Source organism: Ammospiza nelsoni, chromosome 17 (assembly GCF_027579445.1).
Source record: "Ammospiza nelsoni isolate bAmmNel1 chromosome 17, bAmmNel1.pri, whole genome shotgun sequence".
Lineage (NCBI taxonomy): Eukaryota > Metazoa > Chordata > Aves > Passeriformes > Passerellidae > Ammospiza > Ammospiza nelsoni.
Window position 1 is genome coordinate 17,086,690 of NC_080649.1, and position 18,648 is coordinate 17,105,337.

The following is an 18,648-nucleotide window of genomic DNA, read 5'->3' on the forward strand; positions in this document are numbered from 1 at the left end:
AGAGCTCGGCCCAGCATTTCTGTTGCAATAAAGAGATGGAGCTGTCACCCCAATGTCCGGGTGACAGCAGCAGCAAAGCCCACCTGGCAGCTGCACTGGCTCAGCTCCGTGCCCAGGAGCAGCCATGGATGCCCACAGTGTGGGCAGGCAGGAGCCAGGCAGGGGCTGCTGTGACCAGCGGCGGGGTCCCGAGGGCTGGGGGAGCCCATGCTGAGCATCCCTGGGCTGAGGGCACATTTCCTTCCCTGGCATCATCTGGGCCTGGACCTCCTCCAGTGGCAAGCCCAGGAAAAGAGGGAAGCCATCAAGAGCATCTCCATGGACACAGTCTGACCCACAATGTCAGCAGGTGACAATTAAGGTTTTGCTGAGCAATGGACCTGGGATACACAAAAACCATCAAGGCAGTCCATTTGTACAGATGCAGGCACACTCTGGGGTACAGCTGAGGCCATGAGGTCACAGCAGGCTCAGGGGTCACAGCAGGCTGAGGTCACAGCAGACTCTGAGGTCACAGAGGTGCCAGACCCGGTGGTTGCACAGCAGCACAAGGAGCGAGCAGTCAGTCCTTGAGCACAACTGTTGTGGCAGCAGCAGCGGCAGTGGCAGCAGTGGTGCTGACATTGGGACAGCACTGACAGGACAGCGGTGGCAGCAAGAGCTGTGGGACTGGCAGAGGGCAAGGCACCATGGCCCTTGCTCTGCGCCTCTTCCTCCTGCTCCTCCTGGCCATGGCCCTGCTGGCCAGGGCTGCCCAGGCTGCTCCGCTGCCAGCGTGGCGAGCACGTGAGCCGGCAGCCTGGCTCCCCTTTCCCGGGACAGCGCTCCCTGCTCCCCGGGAAGCGCTGGGGATGGTTTTCCCCAGGCCTTTAGGGAGGGTTTCCTCTGGGGGAGGGAGAGAGCTCCCATGACCCTGGGCAGCCCCAGTTTCCTCTCCAGGGATGTGTCACAGGCCTACAAAGAGGGTGCAGAGTGACCAGGAGCCTGCCCAGAACTCCCGAGGCCCTTGTGCAGTTTGACCTTGCCCATTCACACCTGGCCCCCACGGCCGTACCCGACCCCCTTGCAGTGCCCTGTTCCCAAAGGCAGAAGGGGATCCCAGCACACAAAGGAAATGGTTCAGGTCTTTGCTCCACTCTAGATTTGGATCACGCCTTGGAAGATTTGGAAGTCCAGGTGAATGACACTTTGAATGTCTTGGCGAATGCCAGAGGCAAGTTCTGAATTTCCCTTTTTACTGGCAAAATAATCAGTGTCCATGTTGCAAGAGCTCACCCATCGGCCATTTTTGTTAACGTTAAATCAGGGCTGAAGAATTCTGTAAACCTTGCCTGCTTCTTTCTGGAGCACTGAGGGATCCCAAAGGATCGCTGTCAGTGGGAGGAAGGAGCATTTAGCTGTCCATCCTCCTCTCGTGTCCAATGCCACTGTGTCCTTCCGTGTGCTGTGTGCAGTCACAGGGAAGAGTAGAACGGGCAGGGGCCAGGCCCAGGGCTGTGTCCCAGTGCTGAGCCTTGCCTGCAGCCTGAGGATCTGCTACAGTGCCACAGGTGATGTTCTGTCCTGCCTTTCTTTGCAGCTGAACCTATTGGTGAAGGTGATCTGGCTTCCCAAACCACATCCACGCCTGAGCCTCTGGGAGATGGTGAGGGTAGGTCACGGCCTTTCCCCTGGGAGAGCTGCCAGCTCAGAGCCCAAAGCTCGGCCAGGGGGGCATCGCTGCAGGTGCCGGGACAGAGCCATGGCCGTGTGTGCCCTCGCCCTGCGCGATCCCCTCACCGCTCCTGCAGCTCAGTGGTGCCCGTGCAGCTGAGCAGAGATGGCAGAAGCTTCTGTGGCTGATGTGTTACAGATGTGTCTGCAGGGAAGACTTTTCCTGTCCCTGTGATGATTCCTACACAGAAGCCAGGCTCCCGTCACAGGGGTGAGTAGTGTGTCCCTGCTGACCCCACAGGCTGAGCCCTGCTTTTGTGGCATCCATTCATGGGAAATGGAACCGTGTTGCTCTAAGGTCCTCCAAGGGGAAAGAACAAAGCTACAGGACAGAAGAAACCCCATGAGCCATCTGAACAAATGAGGGAAATGCTGAAGGAAATGCAGCAGGCAGGACAAGGTGGGTGCATTCCCTCAGCCTTCACCTAGGGCTGAGTAGCCAAGGGTTCTGACTGGACATCTGGACATGCCGAGCCCAGCACAGCAGGAAGGGATCCATGACAGCCTCACTGCCCCGCTGCTGCTTCCACGCCCTGCAGGGCAGTTTCCCAGCCTGGCCTGGCTGCAGCTCCTCCCCAGCCTCTGCAGGAAGGCATTGGGCATCAGCTGACAGGCAGCCCAAACTGCACCACAGGCATGAGATGCCCTGCAATTTCCCATCTCCAGGCAAATCAGAAAGGGGACCTATATGGAGAAGGGAGAGCCCTGGCCTACCCAAAAAGTTGAAAGGGATTTCTTGAATCTTAACCATGTCTTTGAGAGGCATTGCCTCCTGAAGATGCCACCTCTCCAATGGGGAACAGCCCAATCTGATCCAGCTCTCTCTTTTCTTTTCTCCAGAAGCAGATGGAGAGGCTGTGCAGAAGGAAGCTTTTCCTGGAGGAAGCAGTGGCTCATGGACAGCCTCTTCTGCAGGAAGGGAGGCGATGCCAGGCACAGTCACACGAGGTAATTGCTGTGCCTCTGGGCCTGAGCCCTGCTGAGGCTTGAGAGCTGTCCTCTCTGCTGCTTGGCACTGCGGGCACAGCCCAGACCAGATCAGCACAGCCCAGAGGAATTGTCCCGAGCAGGCTCAGGGCACTCGGGTACTGAGCTGTCCTGCTGGGCTCCCTCCATGGGAGACACGTCCTGAAACCTGGAAGCGGCTGCACGGGGTGCCCATGGTGGGGAAAGGGCAGAGGGGGAGAGCAAGGCTCCAGTGTGTCCTGAGAGGGCCTGGCTATGTGCCAGTGTGCTGGAAGATTTGTCCCAGGGGAAAGACGGTTGGAGGGATAGAAGTAGGTAGAAGGGGATGGAGAAGGGGCAGGAGGGATGGAGTGGGACAGGGGGATGGCTGTGGCACTGCCTGCTGCAGTTTTCCCCAGGGATTTAGCAAGACTTGCAGCTGTGGAAGTGAGAGCTCCCAGGGCCCTGGGTTGCTTCAGCCGCCCCACCATGGATGTTGCACAGGGAATGGAAAGAGGGTGCAGAGTGACCAGGAGCCTGCCCAGAACTCCCGAGGCTCTTGTGCAGTTTGACCTTGCCCATTCACACCTGGCCCCCACGGCCGTACCCGACCCCCTTGCAGTGCCCAATTCCCAAAGGCGGAAGGGGATCCCAACACACCCTGAAAAATGTTCTCATCTGTGCTCTGTTCTAGATGAGGTTGCTCGAAATGCTTCCCCATTAGATTGGTTGAGAAAAGTGTTGAAGCCTTTGGAGCCTCCTTCAGGTATGTTCTCACTGTCCTACACAGTAATAATTGTTGACAACTTCACAGCAACCAGGTTATACAAGCTACTGTGGCTGTTGTGTTACAGATATGTCTGCAGCGAGTACTTTTCCTGCCCCTTTGCTGATTTCTACAGAGAAGCCTGGCTCCCATCGCTGGGGTGAGTAGTGTTGTCCCTGCTGACCCCACAGGCTGAGCCCTGCTTCTGTGGCATCCATTCCTAGGAAATGGAACTACTGTCTGTTAAGGTCCTCTGAGAGGGAAGAACAAAGCCCCAGGACACAAGAAACCCCATGATCCAAACAACATCTTGAAACGAATAGTGACAGAACTGCTCAAAGGGAATGGTGAGAGCATTTCCCTCAGCCTTGTCCTGGGGCTCAGCAGCCGAGGGCTCTGGCTGCACGTCTGGACACGCCAAGCCCGGAACAGCGGGAAGGGATCCATGGCAGCAGGAACCCTGCTGCTGCTTCCATGCTCTTCAGGGCTGTTTCCCAGCCTGGCCTGGCTGCAGCTTCTCCCCAGCCTCTGCAGGAAGGCATTGGGCATCAGCTGACAGGCAGCCCAAACTCACCAAGGATGCCCTGCATTTTCCCAGTCCCCAGTAACATCCTGAGGTGTGGCTGCGTCGAGGAGGGAGGGCCATAGCCAACCCCAAAGGCCTGGGGGGATCAGGATTTTCCTGATCCTTATCCATGTCTTGGACAAGTATTGCCTCCTGAAGAGGCCACCTCCTGGATGTGCAATGATTCCATCTGATCCAGCTGTGCCTCTTCCTTTCTCAAGGGATGGACAGAGAGGCTCTATGGAAGGTGGCATTTCCTACAGGAAGGGAGGCGATGCCAGGCACAGCCACAGGAGGTAATTGCTGTGCCTCTGGACCTGAGCCCTGCTGAGGCTTGAGCTGCCCTCTCTGCTGCTTGGCACTGCGGGCACAGCCCAGACAAGATCAGCACAGCCCAGAGGAATTGTCCCGAGCAGGCTCAGGGCACTCGGGTACTGAGCTGTCCTGCTGGGCTCCCTCCATGGGAGACACGTCCTGAAACCTGGAAGCGGCTGCACGGGGTGCCCATGGTGGGGAAAGGGCAGAGGGGGAGAGCAAGGCTCCAGTGTGTCCTGAGAGGCCCTGGCTATGTGCCCCTGGGCTGTGGGAGCTGTTCCATGGGCAGGTGGGCAAGCAGGAGGGAGGGACGGAGGTTGGGAGTGACAGCAGTGGCGCTGCAGATTTCCCCAAGCATTTAGTGAGGGTTTCCTGTGTGGGAGGGAGAGAGCCCCAGGGCCCTTGGCTGCTCCAGCTGCCCCTCCAGGCATGTTGCACAGGACCTGCAAAGAGTGTGGAGAGTGACCAGGAGGCACAGGCTCCCACAGCCTTACCCCACCCCTTTGCAGTGCCCAATTCCCCAAGGGAGAAGGGGATCCCAGCACACCATGGAAATGGTTCTGTAGGATCTGTGCTCCCGTCTCGACTGGGATCATGACTTGGATTAGTTGGAAATGCTGGTGAAAGGTACTTTGAAGACCTTGCCAGATGTTGGAGGCATGTTCTGAATGTACCTTTCCTGACAGAATAATCCGTGGCAGTGTGGCAAGAGCTTACTCATGAGCCAGTTCCCTTAAGTTCCTCTGAAGGTTGATCAGTTCTGGAAACCTTACCCTGCTCCCTTCTGGAGCCCTGAGGGATCCCACAGGATTGCTGTCAGTGGGAGGAAGGGGCATTTAGCTGTCCATCCTCCTCCTGTGTGCAATGGCACTGTGTCCTTCTGTGTGCTCTGTGCAGCCACAGAGAAGAGCAGAGAGGGAAGGGGCTGGGCCCAGGGCTGTGCCTGGGGGCTGAGCCTTTCTCAGCTCCTTTGCTGCCCCCAGGGAGCCTGAGCTGCTCCTGCTGCCACTGCCAAGCCCTGGCCCTGCCTGGGGCTGGGTTTGGAGGTGCTGGCAGCTTCAGGGAGTCCTTTGTGCCCCAACAACCCTGCAAGGCGCTCCTTCAATCCCAGTGTGGGGCCACTGCAGGCACGTGGTCCCCCTGGCCCTGCTCCTGAGTGGAAGGCAGAGACAAGGGAATGCCTTGGAGGGCACCAATCACCCAGGTGCCCTCACTGCCATTTGGGCCTGAAGGAGAATTTTCAGCAGTGCCATTGGAGCTATTGTGTCCTGCCTTTCTTTGCAGCTGAGCCTGTTGGTAAAGGTGATCTGGCTTCCCAGCCCACGTTCAGGATTGAGCCTCTGGGAGATGGTGAGGGTAGGTCAAGGCCTTTCCCCTGAGAGAGCTGCCAGCTCAGAGCCCAAAGCTTGGCCAGGGGGGCATCCCTGCAGGTGCCAGGACAGAGCCATGGCCGTGTGTGCCCTCGCCCTGCACGATCCACTCACAACTTCTGCTCAGCACTGGCAGCTGTTTGGAGGAAGGTGGGCCATGGCCCAGCGGAAAAAGCCTAGATGATTTGTTGATTTTGCCAGATTTTGCATAAGCATGACGTCCTGAACATGCCATCAAAGTAATGGAGAACAGTTCCGTCTTTTAAGGTGTACTTTTTGTTTCTCAAGTGATAGGCCGAAAGTCAGGACAGAAGGAGGTGTTTCCCCAACGAAGCAGAGGCCGACTGGGAGCCCCTGCTGCAGGAAGGAAGGCCAAGCCAAACACAGGCACGGGCACAGGCTCAGAAGGTAATTTCTGTGCCGGGCTTAGTAGGGCTCAGCCCTTGGCAGGGCTGGGTGGCTGCAGCTCTTCCACTAGGGCCTGCCCTTGCACGGCCCAGCAGCAGCCAAAGCTGGAGGCGCCTTTGGAGCTCGTTCACAGCCCTGGGGAAAGGGGACTCGTGCACCAACGTCCCTCCCGCTGCAGCTGCTCCGGAGCTGGCCCTGAGTGCCCAGAGGCCCAAGGCACAGGAGCAGCCGGGAGCGGGAGCCCTGCCGCGAGCCCAGGGCCAGAGCCAGCCTTGGCTCCCGACCGGGCAGGGGCTGCACTGGGTCCTGACAGGGCCTGACTCTGTGCCCTGGGGCGGGGGGAGCTGTCACGGGGCAGGGAGGGCCAGGGCTGGCAGTGGCTGCTCAGGGATGGGTTTGGCCCGTGTCCCTCCAAGCAGTGACTGCCCAAGAAGCTGCGCTGCTCTCGGGCTCTCCTCCTGGCCTGCTGGGCTTTGTTGGGTGGCACAGCCTGTGCCAAGGGGCGGCAAGGTGCCTGCAGGCCCCAGCTCTGGGGGAAATGGAAAACGTCCTGCCCGCATCCATCATGCTGCCAGCTCAGCAGTGCAGCACAGCATGGGCCGACGCTCTCGATTGCTCCCACAGGTGCAGCTGGAACCACAGCACATGTTCCTGATGCCCAGAAGGGCCTTGGAAAGGGTTTCTGTAAGGGAACAGGCTTCTGGTTAGGGTTACTGGCAGGTCTGCTTCTCTTGGAGCTGATATTCATCTTATGCTGTGTCCGAATATGGACTTGCTGGAAAAGGGTGAGTGTTTAGTTCACCTTTCCCTCAAACAGCTTCTTTTGAAATTGTACTTCAGACAGAAAACATTGCCAGTGAGGCTGCAGTGTAGGTGTGGCCAGTCCATGATTGTCCAAAGAACTCTGCTGAGGGTTCTGCTGCTGCCCAGAGCTTTCATTGGCCTCCTAATTGCTGGGCCTTGTCCTGGGGGGCCCTCTGGGGCTGCAGCCAGTGCTGGCTCCCACTGAGGCTGCCTGGCCCAGAGCACCCCCAGGGGCACAGGGCGGAGGCAAAGCACGGTGGGGAGGAGCAAGAGCAGGGACGAGATTGCCCTTGAAAGGCAGAGGCGCTCTGGGGCCCGCTCCTGGCCAGGGAGCCTGCCCAGAGCCTGCCCTGATCACTGGGGCCTTGAGGGACAGCTGTGCAGCTGGGCCAAGCTGTGCCAGCAGCTCCAGCCGTGCTGGGGAGCCTTGCCAGCTCTGGGCCCAGCTGTGCAGGAGGCTCCCTGTGTGCCACTGGCAGCTGGGGCCTCAGCCACCTCCTCTTTCCACAGCTCCACCTCTGGACAAGAGTTGTAAGACAGTGGCTGCACCTCACACCCAAACAGCAGGAGCAGCTCCTCCAGCAGTTAGAAGGGCCTGCGCAGCCCTGTCAAGAGTTCTGAGAAGAAGACTGCAGAACAGCCATCGACAAGGAAATCTCCTATTCTCCTGGCGATCCCACTGCCACCTCCTCTCCTCATGTATATCCCCAAGCTACTTTCATTTCTTTTTTGATCCTCCTCTGTCCCGTCCCGACTACTTCTATAGACCCCAGGAGCAGCGTAGCACCATCCAGCCCCTCCTGAGGCCAACATGTCCCTTCCTCCCCTGAGCCCCCTGGCCCTGCCATCTAAACAACACTGAAGTTAACCCTGCTCTCTGCCAGGCCAGGTGATGGCCCTTTCTTTTGTTGCACTAAAGGGAAGGTGCCATCACCCCAGTGTTTGGGTGGCAGCAGCAGCAAAGCCAGGCCGGCAGCAGCACTGGCTGAGCTCCATGGCCAGGAGCAGCCGTGGATGCCCACGGTGTGGGCAGGCAGGAGCCAGGCAGGGGCTGCAGTGACCAGCGGCAGGGTCCCGAGGGCTGGGGGAGCCCAGGGGGCAGGCAGCAGCATGGGGCCCCCGAGAAAAAGAAACCCCATTTGCTTCATTTCTCACTTTTAAATATTAGAAATTTGTAGAAATATTTCAAAATCCTTTTTCTGTAGAGACACATCCCCAAATATTTCTTCCCAATTCCTATAGTAGTTAAAGATTTTTCTAAGTAGTTTTAGAATCGAGGAAAAGTGACCTCATTTTGTCTTCACTTTTCATTTTTAGAAATATTTAGAAATATCTCTTGTAGAGAGAAATCCCCAAATGTTTCGTTCCTGTTTCCACAACACATCCGTATTTTTGAAACTACTTTTAGATTTCTGGAAAATATTTTGCCCTCATACAATAAAAAATAAAATTGCATTTGAGTGGTAATCGTTATTCTAGAAAGAAGTAAGACCCCTTCAGCCAGCCACCCTGCTGCAGAGGCTCTTTTCCCACAGAAGCTTTGTACGTAGTCACAACCAACATACATAAAACCTTTTCCCAGATATTTCCTGGGATTTTTGACAAGCTCACGTCTTAGTCTTCTCAGACAAACTTTGAGCACAGTGGGAATCTCTTCAAGTTACCACCTTTGTTTGCTTCTGGTGGAACTCCCTCACTTCTAGAGCAGGGCCTTCTCTCAGCTTCCTGCTGCCCCCGGGCTCTCCTCCCGGCCTGCTGGGCTTGGTTGGGTGGCACAGCCTGTGCCAAGGGGCGGCAAGGTGCCTGCAGGCCCCAGCTCTGGGGGAAACGGAGAACGTCCTGCCCGCATCCACCGTGCTGCCAGCTCAGCAGTGCAGCACAGCACGGGCTGACGCTCCCCATTGCTCCCACAGGTGCAGCTGGAACCACAGCACATGTTCCTGATGCCCAGAAGGGCCTTGGAAGGGGTTTCTGTCAGGGAACAGGCTGCTGGCTGGGGTTCCCAGCAGGCCTGCTTGTTTTGGAGCTTATCTTCATCTTATTTTCCATCCGAATTTGGACTTACTTGAAGAGAAGACAGTGAGTGTTTAGTTCACCTTTCCCTCAAACAGCTTCTTTTGAAAGTCTACTGTACTTAGAAAACATTGCCAATGAGGCTGCAGTGTAGGTGTGGCCAGTCCATGATTGTTTAAAGAACTCTGCTGAGGGTTCTGCTGCTGCCCAGAGCATTCATTGGCCTCCTAATTGCCGTGCCTTGCCCTGGGGGGCCCTCTGGGGCTGCAGCCAGTGCTGGCTCCCACTGAGGCTGCCTGGCCAAGAGCAGCCCCAGGGGCACAGGACAGAGGCAAAGCACAGTGGGGAAGAGAAAGAGCAGGGACGAGATTGATCTTGAAAGGCAGGGGAAGGGAGAATGTCGCTTATCGGAGGGAGCCCCAAAGAGCGGCTGGAAGAGGTGCCGGCTGATCAAGGAGCCCCGAGGAGCAGAGGGAGGGCGTATCGGCTGACGGAGTGTCCCGAGGAGCGGCTGGGGAGAGTGGGGGTGTGCGTTGGCGGGGAGGAGCGGCCGCAGCGCTTGCACGGTCCGGTGGTGGGGAGGCCGGCGGGGCTGTCGGAGCAGGCTCAGCCCGGCCGGTGGGCACGGCCAACGTCGTCCGCCCGCAGGACCACGGCGCAGTTCCTGTTGGAGGCGGACCTGCACGGGCTGCTGAAGCTGGACACACTGATCCCGAACGCGCCGCCTGCGCGATGGCAGCGCAAGGCCATGGAGAGCAGCCCTGGGCCCAGTCCCGTCGGCGTGTCGCCCATGAAGCCGGCCAGTCGCTCCCACAGCTCCAGCAAGACGCCGTCCACGACAGCCGGTGAGCGCCGGCCACCGGCGGCAGAGGTTGAGTGCGGGAGCCTCGCCCAGGCTGCTTGTCCGTAGCCATGGGGCTCTGGGCTCCCTGCCACGCTGCCCTACCGGCTGCTGCTCAGGCAGGAGGAGGTGGGCTGTGCTCCTGACAGCCACCCACCTCCTTGCCAGCATGAGGGGCAGAGCTCTGAGCACTGGGGCTGGCCAGCTGCTGTTCGCCCAGCTGAGCCTTGCTGGCACAGCTGAATGCTAGGACGAGTGTGAGCAGGACTGTCAGCTGACAGCTTTACATCCTGTGAGCGTTTCTGTATCTTCCCCTTATCTCTGGACTCTGGAATTGTTGCACTAAACCCAAGTGCACACAGTCCCTAACGAACTTGGTGGCAGGGAGGAAAATATATGTTAGTTGTGACTGGGTGGCATGAGACCTCAGAGTCCTACTTGTCTGGTGGGTGTGATGGGTGGAAGAGTGTTGGGTTTGCTCCCGTGAAAGCTCTAATACAGGCTGTTAAATAGGTGTAAGACAATATTTTCGTATGTGAATGCAGGTAAATCTGGATCCAAAATTCAAAGCTACCCCACAAAGGCCGGGGGGGATCGCTACATTCCCAACTGCAGCACTATGCAGATGGAGATGGCAAATTTCCTCCTAACCAAAGAGAATGACCCTGCTGAGGATTCCCCTACCAAGAAGGTGAGCATGTTGCTAAGTTACAATTGCTTCAACAACCGCTACTCCTTCCTGCCCCTTTACAGAGCAGTGAACAAGAGGTTCTATCAAGTGGGCACACGGGACTGACAAGTCCCAGCCATCACTACTTGCAGCTCTGGGCTTCAGGAGCCTAGGATGAGAGTGAAGCTGTAGAGACTGCCATGCACTCTAAGCCTATGCTGCTTCTGGTAGCAAAATTTAGCTTTTGACTAATGAGGCTTTAAAATGTAGCAGGCAACACAAACACAAAGCTGTGAGCCTATGCAAAGTGAAACTGCTGGTGGTAGCTACTCTAGGACAATGTCTCCACTGGGAACACTTCTGGAATTTTTTACACTGTCTTCTGAAATCTGTTTGTGAAGCATTTGGTCGCTTTGTGGCTGTGGCTTTTCCCACTGGCAATGACACTGAATTTGCCATTGTGTGAAAATGTGAGCAGGACGATGTATGAAAGTCTGAGGAAAAACTGCTTTGACCTGCCTCTGTGTGACTGACCCTTGCAGCACAGGCAAACATCTTCAGATTCTAAGAGAAGGGGACTTAGGTGTCTGTTTAAATTGCAGTATGGGAATTGTTTTCAATGCATTGCACTGAGGGTGATTTGTCTCTGTAGGAGCAACAGAAAGCCTGGGCAGTGAATCTGAATGGTTTTGATGTAGAAGAGGCAAAAATCCTCCACCTCAGAGGAAAACCACAGAATGCTCCAGAAGGTATGATACAGGCTCTGTGTGAGCTGAATCAGCAGGAGAGATCAGGTCAGGGGAACAGCAACACAGAGGCTCTGTGTGTGGTCACAGGAGAAATCAACTGGTTTCTGAGAGCTGTACAGGCTGGAGTCTCCTTTCTTAAGGCTCCTGAGGTCGAGGGAGGGCATAACAGTTAGAGTGAATTTATTTAGGAGAGTTGCTATGACTGCCAGTTGGTCACCTGTTACAGGGCTTGCAAGGGTCTTCAGGGTGAAGAGAGAGACGAGAATCTTGACCTCATGTTCAGAAGGCTTGATTTAATATTTTATGATATATATTACATTATTACTGTACTAAAAGAAATAGAAGGAAAGTTCTCAGAAGCTAGCTAAGCTAAGAATAGAAAAAGAATGAATAAACAAAGGGCTGTGTCTCCGCAGAGAGCGAGACCTAGCTCTGCCTTGAGTGGTCAGTAAATCCCAACATCCACCCGCGACCAATCACACATCCACCTGTTGCATTCCCCAGCAGCAGATAACCATTGTTTACCTTTGGTTGCTGAGGCCACAGCTTCTCAGAAGGGGGAAAAATCCTAAAGAAAGGATTTTTATGAAAAGATGTCGGTGACATTTCACCTATACTGCAGGTTCCAAACCTTCCTGAAGTCTGTAAGAGCATCAAACCCTCTGCTCTGCACTTTCTAGCTTAAACTGCAACTAAATATAATGGGATTTAAAAACCCAAGTGTTTGTCAAATTTGTTTCCATGAATGAGGAAATTGTAGCTGAGCCCTGTTCAGCAGTTCATACTGCCAGTGATTTTAGTGCACTGCAGGCTTGTGAGTGTTTCTCTTAGGACTTTATTTTCACTCCAAGGGATTCCTAGTTGGGTGAGCAGCACTCAGCTGGGAGGAAACTAACTCAGGTTAACAAACCTGTTCCCCTGCACACAGGCTGTCAGAATAACCTGAAAGTGCTCTACAGTCAGAAAATGGCACCTGGATCCAGCAGGAAGAATAGCAGAAATATTCCCTCAAAGCCAGAACGGGTCTTGGATGCACCAGAGATGTTCAACGACTACTGTAAGTAGGCTGCAGGGTTGAGTGCTGGGCATCCAGAACATTCTGCACTGGATTGCTGTTCCTAGGACAGTGTAACTGGGCTATCTGTATTATTTGGTGTACCCAGGCTAGCACAGACCCCTTCTGGAGTGTCCCTGTGTGGCCTTAGCGGGACAGTGGTCTAGGGCACGGTGTAGATGCCTTGGAGCAGGGTACCTGGCCCCAGCAGCTGGGCATAGTGACACTCAGAAGGCTGCCCCTCACCTGTACGTGTGTGTGTGCACATGTGCACCCACACCTGCTGCAGCAGCACGGGTGAAGGGCAGGGCTCTCTAGCCATCATGGTGTGACCTGCATTGCTCTTTCAAATTGTAGAACTGAATCTCATAGACTGGAGCTCCCAGAACTTCCTGGCAGTGGCTCTGGACAACACTGCTACACAGCGCTCTCATACCAGGACCTCAGTGCTGCCTCACCTAAGGATTTAGAGCTGCCTCCCGGCCTTTCCAGGCTAAGTGCAGGTGCTCAGGACTCTGAGGTTTCCTAGCTTCTTGGGAGAAAGTGTTTGCTTCATCTGGACTTCTTGGAGTTTCCTCGGAGGAGCCAGGCACAGGCAAATTTCATCTCCACTGTGAGCTCTTCATTCTGATTGTTCCCATGAAGCTCAAATGCCAACCTGAGCTCATCGTTCCTCTGGTTCCCATGGACCATCACAGCCCTTCCATGGCCTCTCCAGAGAGGAGCAGCTGCACATCTTCAGAGCAGCAGTTGCCGGCCCGCATCCCATCAGGGAGGGAAAGAGTTTCTACCCTTGCTTTCCAAGCAGGTCCTGGTTAATGACCCTTTAAAGTGTTTTCCTGCAGTGCTCTACCATGGGTAGATCTCAAGTAAGAATCAGGTAGAAAGGGTCAAGTCGCCTAGGAAGGGGGACCTTGAAAACAGAAAGATTCTCTGCCTGCTTTTCCTGTCCTTGCTGCAGATTCGGAGGGTGTTCTGGGCATTTTGCAGACAGCCTCTCTGTAGGGGTACAAGGGCAAGGTGGAAGATATTGCCTAACAAGTGGTCAGTGTTAGGTGCACTCTCCCCTTTCTTTGAATGAAGCCAAACTTGGACTCTGATAGGATATTGCAGATGTTTAAGACTGTCTGCCCTGCAAATCAAGCCGTGCCATTTGGCGCTGGCAGGGGCTATGTAGAAATCACGAGCGGGCCGGGGCTGCTGAGGAACACGCCTCGAGCTGTTTGTTTTCCAGCATCAGTCTCATTACATGGTTATGACAATGGGAAGATGCCAGCAGCTCACATCCCAGGCAGCAGACAAAGAACTTAATGTTAAAACTTATAAAGTAAGTTTTTTGACCAATCACACAAAGCAAAAGCATGTTGACAGTAGTTGTATCCAATCACTATAAGCACAGGTACCTTTGGTTAAAACAGTGCTTGTTTATTTCGAAGACAATACCTACTAGTAAGCCTTAAAACACAATATACTGAGCTCCATTATTAAGCTTCAACCTTCCCAATATCTTGCTAGATAAACTTTTCTGTGCTTGGAGATTTATTCTAGACCAGCGTTAATACACAGACCATTGTTCTATTTGTCCTTGCTTTCTGCAGTTTAAATAATTTTTCTGCTGACCTATCTCATGGTTGCTGCTTGGCTCTAATCACAGTTCTGCTGTATCTGAGACCTGCCTTTTGCAGCTTTCCCAAAACTCTCTAATTTTGTGGATTCCCTCAGAGGACTCAGTGTCAGAGCCTCTGGAGAAGCGTGGAGGGCAGGGCTCAGGCAGGCTGTGCCAGTGCAGGATTTGAACTCAAGGCACCAGGAAGCACCAAGGCTGCAGACAGGAACTCAACCCTTCTCATCTCCCTCCCTGCCAGAGGCAGGCTCAGAGCAGCCATCTCACCCCTCTCTAAACCAGTGGGGGCTCTGTCCTTACCAGGCTCCTCGGGCTCCTGGGGATTGTTCCCACAGCTCTCGGTGCCAGGCAAAGCTCCCTCTGCTGCAGCTCTGTCCACAGGCTCCCCTCCTGAGGACTCAGGGGCAACATTAATATTCCCCTTGAAAGAGAAACAGAAAGGAAGAAACCCTTCCCACCACTTACACAAAACACCTGATCCAACAACTCCATGGCTCACACACTTAATCCCTTGTTCCTAACAAGAACTCTGGGCCCCAACGCCCTTCAACAGTCAGAAAAAATTGACTTCTCAAACACAGTCCAAAAGCTGTCAAAGCTGACAGTGACAGTGTTGAACATGGGGGTGACACTGAACACATGGAATGGCTGCTAAGAAAATCAATTGCTGCTCTGTTCTGTAAGGTTGCATGTCTGACAGCACTAACATCAGTCCTCATGTCACTAATTGCAATGGAAGTAGCACTGTCTTCTTTCTTCAGCCAACACCCCAATCGGTGTAATGGTTTCAGTGCCTCACCCAAGGCAAGTTGATGTAGAAATAAATTCAATGTACCTCATTTTGCAGGGCCCTAGGGTCTGAAATTGCTATTACAGTTTTCTTTATAATGATGGGCAAATCTTTTTTCTCTGTGTTTTCTCTTGATGGCTTTTTTAACGATAGGTGCTCTCACAGTGAGTTGTCTGATGCTACATGGGCCACCTTTAATTTTTGAGGGAATGTCCTGCCAGGCTCTATCTCCACAAATGAGCCAATATTCTGTTGCTAATTGATGTGGGGACTCATCTAGGTCATCTACTCGTCAGCAGTTTCACCCTTAGGGGGCACTGGGGTAGTACAATTGCACCACAAACTGGAGTATCTGTCCTCAGGATGATGGGGAGTAGCATTCAACTGTGGATCTCCCTGGTACTGAAACTCAGCACAAAATTCCATCACCAATGAACCAAGAATTCCAATTCTTGAGGTTCAGAAGGTGCTTTAAGAAGATCAGGGGCCCAGTGATGTCAGCTGGTTATGGGATTGGTCTCGTTGGCAGCCTCACACCAATATTTGTCACAATTGGGTATTGGCTGCTCCTTGGCTGGCACAGGCACACCAACCAGACAGGTTGCAAAGGATTTGTCTGGGCTGAAATGGGTCAAACACATGGTGTCTGAGCCTGCTGACTTGGCTAAAGCAAGGCAAGGTTGATCTACAGGCACGTATGCATGCAAAAGCAAGCAAGCAAAACCAACAAGTGCCAGTATATCATTTGATCAAGCTCCATGTTCCTGTTCAGCTGTTTTTTGGCAAAAGCTTCCCCATCTATTTCAGTTCTCAAGCAAATCTTTTAGCGCTTGTTCAGGGACTGGCCAACTATAGGGCACTAAACTGTCCCTCTAACCTTCAATTTTTACAAATTTGGATATCTTAGAATTCTTTGGAACACAATGGACACCACGCTTTTGCTGAAAGAGCTCTATGATACAAACCATTTTCCCAGTCCAAAAATCAACATCAAACTCCAGAATTGTAGCTTTCACAGGTTTAACGGGGAACGCCTGGCATGCACCGTCGCTTCTCGTGCGGCTCACGTCTGCGTGCTCATTTCCCTGCTGGTGGAATTGTCAGTGTGCTCTTGTGTATGAGACGGTTTCACATCCTTCACCAGGACCCACTTAGGTCCGGCACCTGTGCAAATACAAGCATACCCTTTGCCCCAAGTGATTAGTGAAAATGGTCCTTCAGTTTGTCCTAACTCAAGGTTTCTGATCAAAACTGAAGGATTTTCCTTCAATTTTTCTGTGTGCTGTTTGAAAAGTGCCTAAAAATTGGAGGATTAGTTCCTGCAAATGAGCTATTAAAAACATAAAGACATATAAAGCTTTGCTCAACCTCATCTAGGGTGTTGCTTGGGCCACTCCCCGTTTTCTTGATGTAGAATGGTTTTAGAGTGTGGTGCGTCCTTTCAACAATTGCCTGACCTGTGTAGGAATAGGGAATTCCAAAATGTGGCGAACACCCCAGTCCATCCAAAATGTGGCCAATTTTTGAGCTGTGTATATGGGACCATTTGTCAGTTTTCATCTTGTGGGGGATCAGTTTGGCGAGCTCTGGGCCCAGTGACACTGACAAGGACAAAAGCAAAAGACGAGAGGCGCTCTCTCTTCCCAGGACCAAAGTCCCACAGCTTTAATGGAGAACAGCTCCAGGAGAGAAAGGGAGTGTCCAGGAAAGGAAAGAGGATGTCCAGGGGAGGCAAGAGAGTGTCCTCCTCGTGGCAGGAGACTGTAAATGCTTGGAGAGGGGGGCAGTAGAAAGGAACTGCCATAGTTCAGCATAATAAATCACCACACTGTAGTTTTCTGCATAAATTGCTGCACTTGTTGAAAACAAAATTCCGAAATCTCCCCAAACACAACCGTGCAGTCCCAAATGACCACAATGTGGGAGAAAAACCACTCAACCCCCCTGTATACCCAAGCACCAGGTGTCACAGGGAGCACCAATCCCTGCAACTAGAAAGTCCACACACACAGGCTCACCGGGAAGGGAATATCTCTTTATGAGGGGACAGAGAGCTCACTCTTCTCAACACAACGCACACCATACACCACATCAGCATCCACCCACATCATCTTCCTCAAACATTGACACACTGAAAATACAACCACAATTACAACACACAGGAAAAACAGCAGCAATAAAACAGGATTTGCTCAATTCACCCCCAGAATTGCTAGCAGGTCCTTATTGACACAGCAAATCCTTTCTGCCATCAGCCAGACCCAAGCCCAAACTGCACAGGCGTACGTTGTGCACAGCACATCTCTGTGTGACTTGTGAACAGCCCTTCCCCTGCATACGCCTTACGGGTTACTTTATACAGAGTTAAACGTTCCTTTCTCCACAGTGCCAGCAGTCTTGTCTGTCCCCCACGAGGAGCAGCCGAGAGTGGAGGTGCCTCCAGGAAAGGAATGTCCTGGCAGCGCCCAGAGACGTCCAGAGCCCGGATGTTCTCGCTGGAGCAGGGAAGCGTTCCTGCCGCGGTCACCAAATGAGGTGTAGAATAGAACTCGCCACTGTTAAAGGTAGGAGGTGGTGTGTTTATTACAGCCAGGCACACGAGGAGTTGTCTCCTAAAGACTTGTGTGAAGAATCACTGGCTCTCTCTCTCATCTCTACTCATCTAAAATATCTTACACATTCATATAATTCACAAAAAACGTAACACATATTCATTAGATAACACTGCCTACCCTCCTTTGAATTAAAATGTATTATAATTGAGTCCAAAGTTCCTGCACATTTTTGCAGTCTTTCGCTTCAAATGGGTTGGTGGGTTTTAAAGTGGGGAATGGTCTCCTTCTAATGAAGGCCAAGACGTCTTCCTCAATTTGACCTCTTTCCTTATGATCTGTTGGCAGGCTTTCACACCCCTTGGCTATAGTTGTAGTTTTGGGGCTCAGGTGCAGGCTACGGTCCTCTTCTTTGTCACAAAGAAATCTGCATCCCATCCTGCTTCTTTAAACATAGTAAAGACAGGCAAGTGATATATTACCCTAGCCTTAACTACCTTACCTGCAAAAAATTAACTATTCCTTATTATTTCTACTCTTCTTGCTATACTCTTTCCCCCTAACTATATCTTGCTAAAATTTTAACTCTTCCAGTTCTTTTAAATCCTGGATTCATTGGCCTCATCTCACACGCCAGCCATGTGTGAGCCGATGCTATAACTGGGAAATTCCACTCCTGAGCAGGAGATACCTGACCTGGTTCTGAGCTGGAAGGGTGAGAAGGATGAGATGCACGTGGTTTTGCTCCAGGGGATGTCCTGAAAGTGCACTGCCTACCTGCCCCTGCTGCCGAGCAGCACGCTCCATCTCCTTCTCCTGCTCAGTGGATTTTTAGGAATCCAGGGGTTGGTATGTATTGTTTGCTACTGCAACAAATAGAATAAATTTCCTTTGCAAACCCAATTTTGTCCTGGGTTATTTTGTGCATGGGTCTCCTCCTGAACCTGTGTCAAAGACCAGCAGGGACCTACAGGACACTCCTATTCTCTTGTCAGTAAATTCAGAGAAGTGCTTCAAGTATCAATAAGTCAAAAGGTATCAATGAGTAAATCAAATCAATTGGGGAAATATTTAGCCTGTGAGTTTCAGCAAAGTATTGAATATGTCTTAGATCCATGGTTACAAACTAGTAAGTGAGATTGCTGGGTGTGCACGTGTTAGGGAAGTGATTCCCCACACACCCAGTGCTGAGATCAAGGATTGCCTCTCTTCTAACCCTGAGCTGGCAGCAGGGATCAGGCCCTGCTTGGTAACGTTCATTTTGAAGACTTCTGTTGAGCAGGTAAGAATGGTGAAAATGTAATCTTTTCCAGCTGTTTCCCTTTGGTTTACCAGTTTGAGGGTTAAAATTGTGTGCTGCAGGTGTGCTGGGTGTGTGCAGAGCAGTGCAGCCCCAGAAACCCCTTGGCTTGCCCACAGGTTGTCATGCTTTGCTGCCAGGTGTGCCCAGCTGTGGCAGCAGAAGGAGC

General features: G+C 52.9%; 1 protein-coding gene across 1 annotated transcript in view; it reads left to right on the forward strand.

Moving 5' to 3' along the window:
* The first annotated feature begins 2,032 nt into the window (after nucleotides 1-2,032).
* LOC132080775 (serine/threonine-protein kinase PAK 3-like) overlaps nucleotides 2,033-18,648 on the forward strand; it is a 37,921-nt gene continuing 21,305 nt past the window's right edge. Inside the window, 5 exon segments of the mRNA XM_059484057.1 lie at nucleotides 2,033-2,113; nucleotides 2,554-2,661; nucleotides 10,286-10,431; nucleotides 11,063-11,159; nucleotides 12,088-12,216. Of these exon segments, the coding sequence (XP_059340040.1) occupies nucleotides 2,074-2,113; nucleotides 2,554-2,661; nucleotides 10,286-10,431; nucleotides 11,063-11,159; nucleotides 12,088-12,216 (520 nt within the window). The 5' untranslated portion in view covers nucleotides 2,033-2,073.